This window comes from Mustela erminea, chromosome 3, assembly GCF_009829155.1.
Source record: "Mustela erminea isolate mMusErm1 chromosome 3, mMusErm1.Pri, whole genome shotgun sequence".
NCBI classification, from domain to species: Eukaryota; Metazoa; Chordata; class Mammalia; order Carnivora; family Mustelidae; genus Mustela; species Mustela erminea.
In genome coordinates, this window is record NC_045616.1 from 151,294,986 (window position 1) to 151,311,129 (window position 16,144).

At 46.3% G+C, this 16,144-nt stretch overlaps 1 protein-coding gene across 1 annotated transcript; it reads left to right on the plus strand.

Moving 5' to 3' along the window:
* Nucleotides 1–1,940: 1,940 nt before the first annotated feature.
* Nucleotides 1,941–15,705, plus strand: ZNF622 (zinc finger protein 622). The gene is made up of 6 exons (XM_032337732.1): nt 1,941–3,068; nt 4,109–4,369; nt 4,603–4,765; nt 7,522–7,631; nt 14,096–14,239; nt 15,429–15,705. Exons 1-6 carry the CDS (start codon nt 2,447–2,449, stop codon nt 15,554–15,556), a joined length of 1,428 nt encoding a protein of 475 aa, XP_032193623.1. The 5' UTR covers nt 1,941–2,446; the 3' UTR covers nt 15,557–15,705.
* Nucleotides 15,706–16,144: the final 439 nt, after the last annotated feature.

Consider the following 16,144-nt stretch of genomic DNA (forward strand, 5'->3'; position numbering starts at 1 on the left):
CATGTTAAATAGGTCTGACCCTTATAAATAATAGCACATTGTAGAAATGACTGTGACTTCCAAGGCTAGGTCATGAAAGACATGGTGGCTTTCACTTTGCTCCTTCTGGGAAAGCCAGCTGCCATGTTATGAGGACAATTACGTGGCTCTGTGGAACAGCCCACTTCGTGAGGAACCAAATCTCTTTGCCATGAGCATGTCAGTGCCATCTTCCAAGCGACCCTCTAGCCAGTTGAACCTTCACACGACTTGAGTCCTGGTCCTCATGTTACTGCAACTTCTTGAGACCCTGAGCCACTCGAATTCCTGACTTACTGGAAGTGAGACACTCCACGCTTCTTGTTTTAAGTGGCTAGATTTGGGGGTAATTACTAAGCAAAGTTATGCTTAGTAAAGATTTAAGAGTTGGACGTAGGCAGTATTTTTGATAAGAGGGTATGGATAGGCCCTTCTTATAAAGGGATTTGGGCAGAAATCTTAAGAGTAAAGGAGCAAGCCAGCAAAAGAACTCTTCAAACAGACGAAGGATGTTTAAGACTTAACTAGCAACGACGGATGCTTCCTTGGCCTTGTTTAAAGGAACATCAAAAGGGTCTGACATGTGACCAAAAAAATGTGCCTGAAGTGGGGTGAGCAGAGTGGGGAAGGGGGTGTGGCAGGAGATCACAGGTAGGTGTAGGGGTGATGGCAGATCATACAGAGCCTTCTAGAATAAAGAGCAAGTATCTCAGTCTGTTGCTGCTGCTTTAACAAAATACCACAGACCGGGTGGCTTATAAGCAACAAAATAAGGCCTCACACTTCTGGAGGCTGGAAGGCCAAGGTCAGGGTGCCAGCGTGCGCGGGGAGGGCCCCTCTTCAAACACACAGACTTCTCATTATAACCGCCGCTGGGCGGGGGCACCCTCTTTTAGGAGAGCGCTAATCTCGTCACGGGATCCCCGTCTTCAGTCCTAACCGCCTCGCACACGCCCCACGTGGGCATTAGGTTTTCAACAGATGACTGAAGGCAGGGGAGACACACACACACTCAGACCAAAAGAAGTAAGGGGGATCTGGGGGAGCCACTGGAGGCTGGTGAACAACAAGAGCAACGGGACTTGACCTACACATTAAAACACGTCTCTGTGCTCTTGGGTGCCACGGGCCGCCTGGATTCCGAGCACGCCAAGTTCGATTCCTGACCAGGGCTGACCGGTTGGGCGAGGCCGCGCAGATGAGCCCCAGCGCTGCCTAAAACCCGGCACTCACGCCCCCTCCACCGGCGCTGCCGCCCGCGAGGCCGCGCAGTCCACCGCGCGCCGGAAATGCGCGCTTCCCGCGCGACACACACCGAAGTCCCAGGATCAGGTCCCAACACGCGGGCGAAAATGTCTCATTATCTTCTGGACGGATACGTTCAAATGACAATATCTGCATATGTTGGGTTAGGTAAAACCTGTGTCTTGCCTCTTTATGCATTTTTGAAAACGGGGCTGCGGCGCGACTGAGCAGGACCTCTGCGGCCCGGATTACCTGTCCCGGGCCAGCGGCGCGGCCGGGCTCCCAGCGCCCACTTTTCATCCAAGCGGGTCGCGTGCGCCCCCCTCTGGGCTGCGCCGCAGAGACCCAGGCTCTGGCCCCGCCTCGCCGGCCTTCCCGCGAATCCCCGCAGCGCCCTGCCCGAGGCCCCGGTTCCCCGCGACGCCGGCCGGCCCGGCGGGCACTCGGGTGGTCCGATCCGGGGGCTGAAGGGCGGGCCTGGCTTTCGCCACACCCGTTCACTAGGCTGCCGGAGCGCAGGGCTAGGTTCTCGGAGAGGCCCCGACCATCGCCTGGTCACCGGACCCCTCCTCCGGGGCCTCCTTCTCCCGCGGAGCCGTCCCCTTGGCCTCCCCTTCCGCGCGTCACCCCCTTCCGCGCGTCACCCCCTTCCGCGCGTCACCCCACACCGCACAACCACTTGGGGCATGAACCTGGTCGGCGCTGCGCGGAGTAAGCAACACCTTCCCCCAAGGACCCAATCAACACCCTCCTCCGGCTAGCCCAATCAGGACCCACCTCAGGCTGGTCTGGTCAACACCCACTCAGGCTGGCCCAATCAACACCCGCCTCGGGCTGGCCCAGTCAACGCCCACCTCATGCCCTCTCTGATCGACACCCACCTCAGAACAACTCAGTCCACATCCACTTCAGGCCGACTGGGCGGGGCCTGGTTAGCCACAGGCCTTCCTTGGCCTTCCGGGACCGGCGGGGAACGCCGCTGCAGATCGAGAGGCGGGACTTCCTGTCCAGCTGAGCATAACTTCCCTAGTGTGCCGGAAGTTCTCACAGATCCAGCCTGGAAGGCGGCGTCTGGTGTAGTATTTGTTGGGTTTTGAGGCGAGTAGAGGTTTGAGCGTCTGGTGGCGTTAAGACTGACGTCGCTAGAACTCTGCCCCGGCCGCCTCTTATTTCGGCCCTGGCGATGGCGACGTACACTTGCATCACCTGCCGGGTGGCGTTCGGCGACGCGGACGTGCAGCGGGCGCACTACAAGACGGATTGGCACCGCTACAACCTGAAGCGCAAGGTGGCCGACATGGCCCCGGTCACGGCCGAGGGTTTCCAGGAGCGCGTGCGGGCGCAGCGGGCCGTGACGGAGCAGGAGAGCAAGGGCACGGCCACCTACTGCACCGTCTGCAGCAAGAAGTTTGCCTCGTTCAACGCCTACGAAAACCACCTCAAGTCCCGGCGGCACGTGGAGCTGGAGAAGAAGGCCGTGCGCGCCGTGAGTCGCCAAGTGGAGATGATGAACGAAAAGAACTTGGAGAAGGGGCTGGGCGTGGACAGCGTGGACAAGGATGCCATGAACGCGGCCATCCAGCAGGCCATCAAGGCCCAGCCGTCCCTGTCGCCCAAGAAGGCCCCCGTGGCGCCGGAGGAGTCGCCGCCCAGGAGCCCCGCTGCGCTGGCCCGCGCGGGACGTGCGGCTCACGAGCGGGACCCGGCCGAGAAGCCTCCCCGGCTCCAGTGGTTTGAGCAGCAGGCGAAGAAGTTCACAAAGCAGCAGCAGGAGGAGGAGAGTGAGGAGGACCTGGATGAAGAAGGTAATGGCCTCCCCGTTTCCAGATGTCCCCTGTCTGGAACCTCCCCGGCTTCCGGGTGTATCCTCCAAGTCGGAGGCGAGGAGGCGCCCGCTTTTTAAGTGGAAATGGCGAGTGCGGGCCGTTTTCGGTCCTTTCTGAAGTGACTCGTCTGGCCATCGTCCCCACGGGGGATTTTGTCTGCTGAGTTAACTGTTGTAGGTTCAGGGCCCGGAGCCCAACCGGGGGCGAGGGCGGGGAGGAATAGGTTCTTTTTTTTCTTTTCTTTTCTTTTAAAGATTTTATTTATTAATTTGACAGAGAAATCACAGGTAGACGGAGAGGCAGCCAGAGAGAGAGAGGAAGGGAAGCAGGCCCCCTGCTGAGCAGAGAGTCCGATGCGGGACTCGATCCCAGGACCCTGAGATCATGACCTGAGCCGAAGGCAGCGGCTTAACCCACTGAGCCACCCAGAAGCCCCAGGCATAGGTTTTTACTTAGAGTTACGGCATGGATCATGGATCGGTGGTTTCTGTTTTGAATGAGGAGGCCTTTGACATCGGCATCGTAAATGACATGTTACTGCCCACACCGACGTATGTAGGGTTTGTAATTCTGGGTTTCTAGTGTCCGCGGCTTTGCACTTCATGTAGTTGGTTAAAACACAAAGTGAAGGCTTCAGCAGGAGCTAGCTAACCTGAAATGTGGAGCTGGGGCCAGCAACTGAGCCTCCTTGATTTTATGAGCTATTTATTCTTTCCTACCTTCTTCCTACGTCCAGTTATACTGATTGTGTTCATACAGGCTTAGGAAAGGACAAGACTCCCTCCACTTTACTGTATGCAGGAAGAGAAAGATCAGGAAACTTTGAGCGATACAAACTCTGTGTAAATGGACCAGCTAAAATTGAGATCTTCAAAGACGGTTTGTCCTTGGATGTAACTGGCATTCTGTCCCCCCAGATGAAAGACTGTACCATCTCATGTTTGTGAATCTTTGCAGTTTCTTCAATTGCAGTTACCACTTTCTTAAACTAACGGTTTTTTCAAATCTCTGGCTTGAAGATTGGGAAGATATGGATTCTGAAGAGGAGTTGGAATATGAGGACGCTGACGCCACGGACGAAGCAGAGGAACCGGATGCAGAGGGGGAGGAGGCTGGGAGAGGCCCCTTCGCTGGTGCCATCCCCATAACAGACTGCTTATTTTGTCCCCATCATTCAAGCTCTCTTGTGAAGAATGTGGCTCATATGACTAAAGTCCACAGCTTCTTTATTCCTGATATAGAATATCTTTCAGATCTTAAGGGACTGATTAGATATTTGGGTAAGTACAATAGTTTTCCTTTTAATGAGGAAATACCACATTATTGGGGACAAGTTTTAAGGGAACATTCGTTTTTCATTTCCCGTCCATCTTTGATTTAATTATGTGCTTATTTTGTAAAGATCAAAAACTTAATGCATGTTTTTTGAATTGTGGCGATAAGTTGTGAGCTTTAATCTGGCTGCAGATTACTTTTTGTCCTCTTACGTGTTGTCCTCGAATTATTTTTTCAGGAGAGAAAGTTGGTGTTGGGAAGATTTGCTTGTGGTGCAATGAGAAAGGGAAATCGTTCTACTCCACGGAAGCCGTACAGGCACACATGAACGACAAAAGCCACTGTAAGCTCTTCGCAGATGGCGATGCTGCTTTGGAATTTGCAGACTTCTATGATTTTAGGTAAGTCTGTAGTTTGTGATGTGAAGCAAAGCGAGGTCATCACATTTGCATTGAATTGCTACTAGATGTCCCGCAGCCTGACACGGGTCCAGCACAGTACAATATACGCTTTATAACTTTTGTAATGATTCTGTGTGGGTAGTTGTTCCCTCTCATTTTATGGATAAGAAACAGACTGTGGGAGTTGAGCACACACATTTAATAAAAGATAGGATGAAGAGACAATCTCAGGCCCACACTGAAGTTTGTCTGACTTTAAAACTCGTGTTTCTTTTTTTGTGGTTTAAATGGTTAGGAGCTCAGCTTTGCCTAACCTTGTGAACAGAGGGAGGAAATTAGATTTCATGTCTTGGTTTCCCTGAGAGTCCTTGAATCACAAGCTGTCTCCCAAGGGAATGGAGGTGGTTGCTGACCTCAGCCAGTCCCAGGCATTTGATGGTGACATTATCCCATAGGTGGTTCACCCTTAACTAGAAAGTTGGATAATTCGTCCATGATGCAAGGAATCTGTGCCAGGCACTTTTGAACAGCTAATATAGTATCATAATACCTTTGACCTAGCCCAGGTCAAAGGTATCTATTTGTGTAGCACACAAGCATTGTGTATAATTACTGTGTCAAGCATGCATGGTCTCCAGATACATGTGTTCAGAAAAGTCCTAGTCTTTTAAATCATCCTTTGCATGTTCCTCCTGATTTCTCATTCTTCTTCTGCATTGAGCAAAAGTTTTTCTTTTCAGCCATTTTGGTGTCTGGATTGTGGCTTTAATTTGCATTTCCCTCATGATAATTAATGTAGTTGAAAACACTTTTACATAATTGGTCTTTTGGATATCGCTCATGAAGTGTTTGATCAAGTCTTTTGTCTGTTTCTTTGTTGGGATTGGGTCATCTGTCTTACTGTTAACATTTTAATGTATAATTCTCCAGTAATTTTCGGTGTATCATTGAGAACATTTCTAGGAACATAGAAATTCTTCTGGAATTGCACAGTCCAAAATGGCAAATGGTTGGTGTATTCACGCAGCTATGTAAGTTAATTAGAAATTAAATTTAAAATTTAGAAATTCAGTGCTTTAGTTGTATTACCTAGATTTCAGAGCTCAATGCTTAAAAGTACATATAACTAGTAGCTCCTATATTGGACACACAAGTATAGAAAGCTTCTATGATCACAGAATTCTGTTGGATGGCACTGTTCTAGAACTTGTTTTTAGAATGGTTAAATTGAGGAGTGCTGCATTTCCAGCTCCCCGTTCTCCTCCTCTTCCTACCTGGCAACCCTCTCAGGGAGAAACAAATAGGTGAAAGGATTTAGTTATAGGTCATTTGCTCAGTCTTTTTGCTTTTTTTAATCACAATTTTATGTTAACAGCAAATTTGAGCAGGTTACAAAGATTTCCCGTATCTCCCACATCCATACATGCATGACCTCCCTCATTATGGACATCCCTCCCGAGTGGTATATTTGTTGGAATTGATGAACTTACATTAACACCCCATTATCACCAAGTGCATGGTTTATATTAGGGTTCACTGTTAGCGTTGTGCATTTAGTAGGTTTGGACAAATGTGTCATGACGTGTCTACCGTTACAGTCTCATGCAGAGTAGTGTCACTGCCCTGAAAGTTGTATGGAGTTCACCTGTTCTTCTCTCCTTGTCTTTTCAGACTGGCTTCTTTCACTTAGTAATAGGCATTAAAGTTTTCTCCGTGTCTTATCATGGCTTGATGGTTCATTTCTTTTGAGTAGGAATTCTGTTCCATTGTCCAGATACACCACAGTTGACCCCACTCACCTACTGAAGGATGTTTTGGTGGCTTCCAGGTTTGGGCAGTTACGGATAAGCTGCTATAACCATCAGTGTGCAGGTTTTTGTGTTGACATGTTTTCAGCTTCTTTGGATGAATACCAAACAACCCAGTTGCTGTATCCTGTGGTAAGAGTATGTTTGGTTTTCAAGGATGCCCAGCTGTCTTGCAAAACACCTGCACCGTTTTGTGGCCCAGCTGTCTTGCAAAATGCCTGCACCATCCACCAAAATGCATATTGGCCATTTTAAGAAGTGTGTGGTGTTACCGCATTTGGTTTTGCATTTTCCTGATGACATGAGAGGAAGCATCTTTTTCATGTTCATTTACAATCTATCTTAGCGAGGTGCCCAGTAAGGTCTTTGCCCCATTTTAAGATCTGGTTTATATTCTTACTGAGTTTTAAGAGTTTTTTGTGTATTTTGAATAATGGTCCTTTATCAGATGTGCCTTCTGCAAATATTTTTTCCCAGTCTTTAGCTTCTGTTTTACACTTGATCTTAGCCAAAGGCCGAGAAGTGATATGGCTTCTGTTTTTTTCATTTTAAGCAGTGAGCAAAAGTTTTTTCATTTTAATGAAGTCCGGCTTATCAATTATTCCTTTCATGGATCGTGCCTTTGGTGGTATATGTAAAAAGTCCTCACCAAACCCATAAGTCATCTAGATTTTCTCCCATGTTATATTCTAGACATTCTTTTAGTTTCGCATTTTACACGTAGGTCGGATCCATCCTGAGTTTAGAGGTCACTCGCTTATTTTTATTACAGAGGGTGCCACCACGTTCGTTTTTCTCTAAACCTTTCAGCTTGTCGTCCCTGCAGCTGTTTACTTCCTGCTTTTTGATAACTAGTGGGTTTGCCATTTTGCAAATACAGTTTGTCCTTCAGTTATATTTGAGGTATTAGTCTTTTTATTAATGCCATTCTTCATGCCACTGTTACAGGAGTAGCTATCCAGATTACAAGGAAGGGGAGTTCCCTGATGAAGCCGAGTTGTGCTCAGAAAGGCTGTTAGGCTATGATGATGAAACCATGGAGCTGATTCTACCTTCTGGTAAGTGTATTTGTCAAAGATAAATAGCTCAGTGGCGGTGAGTTGATTAGAAAGGCATGTTCCATCAGTCCCCTTCCATTCTGAGGGAGGTGCTTGAACTTTAAATTTTGTGTTCCCAGATACACGGTTAACTATGAAGGTTGCCACTTAGCTCTGTGTTAGCTGTTCTGTTGAAATTAAATCAATGTCTTTGTTTACTTCTCTTAGGATTCCAAATGCTGTATCAGTCATTTCCTTTCAAATACATAGATATTTCCGTTTGGCTCTTTATTATAATTATTGCCTCATTTAGGTTTTTCTTATAAATCATGGCACTACTCTTTTTTTTCTTAATTATTTTTATTAACATAAAATGTATTATTTGCCCCAGGGGTACAGGTCTGTGAATCATCAGGCTTACCCATTTCACAGCACTCACCATAGCACATACCCTCCCCAATGTCCATAACCCAACCATCCTACCCTTACCCTGCCCCCCAGCAACCCTCAGTTTGTTTTGTGAGCTTAAGAGTCTGATGGTTTGTCTCCCTCCCAATCCCATCTTGTTTCATTTTTTTCTTCCCTCCCCCCACGGACCCCTGCCCTGCCTCTCAACTTCCTCATATCAGAGAGATCATATGATACTTGTCTTTCTCTGATTGACTTAACTTATTTCACTCAGCATAATACCCTCTAGTTTCAGCCACATGGTCGCAAATGGCAAGATTTCATTTCTTTTGATAGCTGCAGTGTATTCCCTTGTATATATGTACCACATCTTCTTTATCCATTCATCTTTTGATGGACGTCTAGGTTTGTTCCACAGTTTGGCTGTTGTGGACCTTGCTGCTGTGAACATTCGGGTTCACTTGCATGGTCCTACTCTTATTCTTCACACTGATTCCTGTTTCCTCGTGTTGCTCAGACTTCCAGCTGGTAGTCTGTCCCGGGAGTATCTGCTTAACAGTATGCGGTTGCCTATTTGTATTCTAATTATGGTTGGGAGGCTTGGAGTTTGAATTATGCCTGCTACTTTAGGGAACATTTAACTGATGTGGGAATTTATCCCAGGTATGATAAGGTGGGGGAAAAAACGTGAATATGAGAAGCACCCCATATTGTTTACAGTGTTATGGTGAGCTAGTAAGAATGAGAGAAACTGCGGAAGACACCTATGAGAAGGAAAGGGAATGGAACAGTAAAGCTAGTAAGATCCTAATAGTAAGTGGTATTTACTGAGCAGTTAGCATGGTAGCTGGTATACTGTTTTATCTTTACTAGCGTGTGAGTTAGATTCCATGTCCTTATTTGACCTGTGAGCCACTTGCAACTTAGATGGGTTGAATAATTGACCCAAGAGCATAGTCAGTGAATCCTTTTTCTCTACTTTCTTACCTTGCCATGGGAGATTTGCAGCAGTGTTGGGGGCAGGAGTAGCTCTCCTGCTCATGCAAATGACTGCAATGAGGAAGCTGTCTTATATTACTGCTTTTCATGTAGAATATCACTGCTTAGATACAGCCAACTCTCTTTAACTTGGAATAATTACCTTTTAAGGCTAAAGGCAGCTTTAAAGTATGACAGTAGAAGGAAAGGGCAGGCAGAAACTCTCTTGAAGATACAAGGAGTTACACTGTAACACTGTAAGGAGTTACAGTGATGAGAAAGGTCCCAGGCCCAGTATTGTGACCTGTGCCAGACACTAGCAAAACAGGCCGAAATCTGTCACAGGAAACCTCTTGTAGTCTTCCTCTGGCGAAAATTCCAATACATTACTGCAGAAAAACTTCGCATTGCGTTCGGTGTGTTCTGTACTAAAATGTGCACAACAATGAGTGAGCATAACCTGTTTAAGAAATGCAGTGTATTGGGGAGAAATTTTCATCAAAACATAAAACTTTTGTAACTTAGGAGTTTTTGTTTGTTTGTTTTTGCGTGTGTAGAAAACATATTTTCCTAGGATTTCCTGGGGTTATTGAGTTTTCTAAGATTAGCCAAGGCCCCAGATGGGCATCTTGTTAGGATACTCTCTTCCTCTTCCACATCAAAACAGTTACTAAGTGCGAATCCTGAACAGCTTTTGAATATTTTTTTGTCTTCTCTTTAACACTTGTCTGTGTCACCATTACCGACATATGTCCATCTCCAATCCGATTTCCACTCCATCCATCACTCGATATTGTTCCTGAAACAGATGCCAGTCTCTTTTCTTTTTCCTCTGGAATTCCTCCAGGGGGAGCCATTGCTTTTCCGGTAGAGTCGTTTCTGCCGCGGGTCTTCCCACACCGCAGGGAGGCAGGGGCGCCCACCTTGCTATTCCTTTACCCACCCCCTGGCAGTTTCCTTCTGGGACTTGGCGTGGCTAGTGCCTCTCTATCTTATTGCTGCTCCTCCTTTAAGACTTGGGTTCACTCTTGCGTCAGCTTTTTCAACTCTGCTCCTGCCCCCTGAGTATGGAGAGTCTCCTGCTCCCGGGACACTAGGATACACAGGATATCTGTAGTACCATTCCTCTCCTCCTTTCCTTTGTTCTTGGCTTGCTTGCCTGTCTTCGCCCATTACTTTTCAGGAAAAGATTGCTTCTTTCATCTCAGCACAGGGTCTCAGGCACACGAGAGCCAGATAAATGTGTGTTGACCGAGTGATTGAGAAGTTGGAGGTGACTTTAAAAGGAAAGCAAGGTTGATCCCCTTGGGCCTGCCACAGACTAGGAGAAGCAGAGCGGATGAAACCACTGTGAGCTAAGAAGGGGCCCTGGGGGCTTGGAATCATTGGCCGGAAGCACTGGGGAGCAGTTTGCTTGTCTCTCCATTCTCATGCAGTCGGGGGAGAAAGTGGCAGGAGATTAATTGGAAGGTTTAATTTCTGTGGTTTTTAAGGCCTGGGTTTCCTTGCTAACTGCTGGTGGTCCACCTACTGAGTCACATTATTTTAAAATATTAGATAATAAACCACAGGACAGCTCTTTTATATTAGATTTGGAAGTAGTGAAGAATGGTAAGTAGTTTGGTATTACTCTGAAATCCTGTACTTTTAGACAGACTCAGGAAAGACCTAACCAGCAGTCAGATACTACCTTTCCCCACAGGTTCTTAACCAGACCATACACCATACGCTTTTTTTTTCTGTGAGTATGTGCATTTTCCTGGCGAGAGACCATAGTGATTAAGGTCAGCTGTGTGGGGTGGCTCAGTCAGTTCAGTGTGTGCCTTTGGCTCAGGTCATGGTCTCCACGTCCTGGGATTGAGGGTCCCAAATCAGACTCCTTGCTCAGTGGGGAGTTTGCTTCTGCCTCTGCCTCTGTCCCTCCCCCTGCTTGTGAGTGCATATGCACCCTCTCTCTCAAAAAGAAAAAATAAATCTTGAAAGTCACCCGTGTGTGCCATGCATTTTTATTTTTTATTTTATTTTATTTTGGGGGGGGGGTGCTGTGTGGCTAAGTACATTTTTTCTGGGGGAAATGCTGTAGTTTTTCAGAAGCACCTCTGACCTGGAGAAGATGAAGAGCCACTAATGATATCTTAGTACACTGCCGCCAGTCGCTACCTTCATGGGTCTTCACAGATGATTGCGGAAACCTTTATAGAATCTGTTTAAATAATGACAAAACATAGCTTTGTCAGTAAATCAAAGACTGCTAGTGTTCTGAAATTTCTTCCAGCTATACTGATACCTCTTTTTTTATATCACCCATACTTCTATCATCTTATCTTAAAAACTAGTCATCCTTCGGTCAATCTTGATTATGATGAGATATGATGGTTTCTAGTCATTGGTTTTCTCTTACGTCTCAGTACTGGTTTGGGAGGTTTTCTAATGAACCAGGAGTTTGGGAGATCTCCGAATAAGCGCTGTAAATACGGAGCGGTCTTAACAGTTAGTGGTGTATTCAATCACCTGCTTTCGGCTTTGAGCAAATTTACCTTTCAGACACCTTTTCACTTATACTCAGTCACTTGACTGTGTTAGCATGATGTCGGCATGAAGCTAATTTGAGAAGGACTCTCATGTGGAGAGCTTGGTGTCATTTAATCAGCCACACTGAGAAGGGTCTGCTTTCAACTGGTTTCAAAAGCAATAGTTGTGATGTTTTAAATCTAGTTTCAAATAGTTGATCCCAGAGCCAGTGACAAAGAACATCCGGTAGAGGGCACTGTGAGCATTTCTTGTGAAGCCTCCATTCCTTGAGTTCACGTTCCGTGCTCTGCAGCTCCTGTGGAGTAAGTTAGTGTGAAAGACACATCCGGTTAGCCGCTGAGTAGCCGGATGAAACTGGTGGTGGATTTATGAGAATGTATAGTCTTCGGAAAATTACAGTTGGAGATCCCTGCTTTTCCGCTGTATAATAGCTTCTATTATAAGGCTGTTTGTTAAGAGTGGACAGTTTTTAAGAAGGAGCCAACATTTCACATGTGGTTATTGCTACGTTGAAAGGTAGATGGACAGATTGTGGCTCTACATAACTAAGACATACCCCATGTGTTCCTTATTGGGCAGTCACATTGTGTTCTACAAATAATTTTCCTTGAGGAGGGCCTTCACGTTGAGCTGTGCAAGCATGTTATTCTTAGGGCTCACTGTTAGGGGCTCACTGTCATTGACACGGGGTGGGGCAGGGGTAGCTCTCAGCAGTGTGTGTTTTCAGTTCCCTGGCTGGCTGCAGAAACCTTGGCATTGAGTAACGAAACCTTTTCAAGGATTTTCCTCAATATGTCCCAAACTGCTTAAGACTATAAGTACATCGGTTTACTTTGTCCTCATGATCAGCATTATCATGTAATGATTTTGAGCATTGCACACCTGGAGCATCCTGACCTCTTCTTATAAATAGAAAATGATACTAACTATGCTAGGGTCTCCTGCCACGGCAGCTGTCATTTAAGTTTGAGTCTGTATCTGTCAGCTGCTTTTTACTCATTTCTTGTGGTCTAGGAGCTTTGTTAACTCTAAGGCTGCCAGGAGAATCAGATTCAAGGAAACAGGTTTCATCCGTATTGTATCCAAAAGCCAAATCATCCCTGAATTGAAAGGGGTTTTTTGGGACATCTCTTACATCCTATCACAAAAACCAATCAACTGAAAGTAATTCCTTTCCCATGTCTGTGTAGCAAGCAAACTATTTCCTAGGTAGCTTGCCCCAGGCTTAAGGTCTTCAAATAACCTGACAACAGAATTTTTTTCTTGTAAATGGAGGGTCTACATCCTAAAAGCAGATAGATCTGCAGTATTTATAGTCTCCAGTATATGGTCTTTCTACACAAAAGATTCTGAAAGAAATGGTTTTATATATGTAAGTGTAAAATCTTCCTAGAAGCTGTACACGTGGTTCTGTCTAGCCATAGTTCCTGTACTCAGGCTCAGTGGAAATAGCTGCTTCACACCCGGTGTATGGAGGCTGTTGTTGAATTGCTACGTGTTTATGTCTGTCTGGGAAGGTATTTGATTGATATTCTTGTGAGAGAATCATATTTAGTGTTGTATTTCGATTACTCTTGGGAAATGCTGAGACCAGTGTTCCAGGAGCACCTGGTGAGAGTCGCTGCTCTGACAGAGCCTGGAATTTAGTCGTCACTGAAACCTGCCTGCTTCCCCTCCACCTGCTGCAAAGCTGAGGCTCGGCACATTCTTGCTGTAAGGGGCTGGGTAGTCCGTAGTAATTCATTTCTGAAAGCATGATTGACTTGCGTAGTTCTACCAGCTCATTCTAGATAAGCAAAAGCTGTAGAGGGAATTCAGCTTGATGATCCTTTAAAATTCTAGCTCACCAGATGACTTCCGTCCTGTAGAAGACAGCAGGGCAGGGTTTCTCAGTGTAGTGACCTTTTAGGCCAGGTAATTCTTTGTTGTGGAGGACTGTCCTGTGCATTGTAGGATGTTTAGTGATTCCTTGATCTCTCTCCACCAGTTGCTGGTAGTGCCCCTCCAGGTGTAATACCAAAAATGTCTCCAGTTGGTGTCAAATGTCCCTGGAGGAAAGAATGATCCCTGTTTGAGAACCACCACTACAGAGAATTTAAGCAAAAGAAAGGTGGATTGGTTTTTTACTTAGACCCAGACTATGACTTTAAGATTTTAAGCATCAGGATTATTGTGTACTTTATCTTCGTGTTTAAAACAAAAACAAAAAACAGGTAATATCTCCTTCCTTGGGCCTGTTATCCACATTAGTAGGTGTTGCTGTGTGAATTTCTAGAGAGGCATATTGGATATAAGTAAGTACAAGATTCTGAGTATTTCATGTAACATTGACTTGCCATTCTCTTTTTTAAAAGATCCCTCTGCGTTTTGATTTTCTGTCTTTCATTTTTTACTATGCTACTTCATCTTTTTTTTCTTTTCAGCAGGTAGAGTATTGTTTCTTCTAGCAGGTATCCATTTTCCAGCTAGATCCTCTTAAGAGTCTGATTGGGAAAGTCCTTGCTCTGTAGCTGTAGCTTGAAAAACTATCCAATTCAGCGTTTCCATCTTGCTTTTTTGAAAAACAGGTGCCAGACTGGGTCACCGTTCCTTGATGAGATACTACAAACAGCGATTTGGCTTGTCGAGAGCTGTGGCCGTTGCTAAGAATCGGAAGGCCGTGGGCCGGATACTCCAGCAGTACAGAGCCCTGGGATGGACAGGCAGTACAGGTGTGTTGATACCTGCAGCCGGGGACCAGCCCAGGAACTCGTATTACAAGACGGGCTTTGGGCAAAGTCCTTTCCATTTATGTTGTCATTAGGGATCCTCCCTAGAGGAAACTTAGTTTCTTGGCCCTGGGGACTTTCATTACTACTAGATACATTTATGGCAATAAGCCCAAAGCTCCACTACTTACAAACCTCATATTCCTGGCTCAGTAATTTTCTACAACGGCATAGAGATAATAGTTGCAGAAATAAGTCCCCAACAAAGGTTGAAATGAACTAGTGTCCTTGTGGCAAATAACTTGAGCTGTGGAGTCAGACATGACTTACTTGATACATGAAGTGGTTCTTAAATGACGAGTGTGAGTAATTCAAGGTACCTAAGCCTCTGTTTCCTCATTTATAAAATTGAGAAAATACTAGGACCCGCCTGGCAGAGTTGGGCGGGTAGACTGTCCTAGTGCACGTATGATCCAGTACACGGATGTAATAAAGGCTATCACTCCTTGTAGTTTTCCCATAGAAAATGTAATAAGAGTTGGAGGAATAAAACAGGCCCTTGAAATTGCTAAGCTCTGAAACCTCATCAGTATCAGATTACTTAAATCTATTCTGATGTGTCTGCTCTGTGCAGCTCAATGCTAAGATCTTCAGGGAGAATGTCGGTCCACTGGAGGACAGTGGAAGCAGACAAAGGAGAGCTGCCTCAGGATGTCATGGAAAGCCCTGGACAGATAAAATCCATGTTCAGTGCCGCTGTGTTTATATATAAACACGTGGCTGCCTTCTCTGGCTGCCTAGGAGCTGAGAAGCCACTTAAATCTAGCGGACACTGACTTTGTCTTGCTCTCGTCAGGGACTACACTGTCTGACTCTATTTATGGTCTCTGCCTCTCTCTGTCACCTTTGATCAATGGAAAATTACTTTTGGGGTTTATAGACCTGTCCAGGTGAGGCTTCTCCTCGAGGAATGTGTGCAAGTACGGGTTGTTGTACGCAGTTCCGGGGGCACATGACCCTCCCGCTCGTGCCATGGAGACCCCACCCAGGTTAGCAGCTCTTCTTTAAATCTAAGAACCCAGAGACCACCTCCCCCCCCAACCAGCCTTGAGATTCTCTGTAAAGATTGGATTTTTTCCTGATCACAAATAACAAACCTTTGCCTCACTGCTTGTCCCTTTCACCGCCACAGGAGCGGCACTTGCGCGCGAGCGGGACATGCAGTATGTCCAGAGGATGAAATCCAAGTGGCTGCTGAAGACTGGGATGAAGAACAGCGCCACCAAGCAGATGCACTTCCGGCCGCAAGTGAGATTCTGAGGGTCTGCCAAGGATTGTGTGACCCGCCTCTTGCCCCAGTGTCCTGAGGACCAGCGGGAGCTGGATTGTAGGACAGACCCTTTTCGCTGCTCCTTCTCCTTGTACTTTATCTGTTCTGACCTAAGAATAAAAGTCAGAATCTCGGTGGCTTTTCAGTGTCATTTCTGGGTTTAAAGGTTATGTTTTCCCAGTGTCCGTGCTGGGCCTGCTGGGCTCTGGGACCCAAACTGCTGCCCCGCAAGTGTGTCATTGCTGCAGCTTCTGACTGATTTCTGGCTGTCAGAATCACATGGGAAACTCAGGCGTGACTTGTCCACCCTGAACTTGGTCGAACCTTGCTCTGGCACCAGGACCTACATGAGGGGGTCGGAAGCTACAGAGGAAGTTGACTGTCACTCATCTGAATGTGTTGTGGCTCATGAGGTGGCACAAGTCACTTTCACTAAGTCAGGCAAAGGTAGGCAGCATGCCGATGGCTTGTTGGAAGGGTTCTGTATTTCTAAACATGACCACACAAAGCACAACAGCGCTGTGCATTCTGACTCCGTTTCCAGGGCTGCCTTTCCTTGAGCAGTTAGTTGAGTAAGA

Coding starts and splice junctions, on each gene's coding strand:
- ZNF622 (XM_032337732.1), top strand. CDS start 2,447: ATGGCGACGTACACTTGCATCACCTGCCGGGTGGCGTTCGGCGACGCG. Junction 3,069..4,108: donor GGAGGACCTGGATGAAGAAG/GTAATGGCCTCC, acceptor TCTGGCTTGAAG/ATTGGGAAGATATGGATTCT. Junction 4,370..4,602: donor GGGACTGATTAGATATTTGG/GTAAGTACAATA, acceptor TTATTTTTTCAG/GAGAGAAAGTTGGTGTTGGG.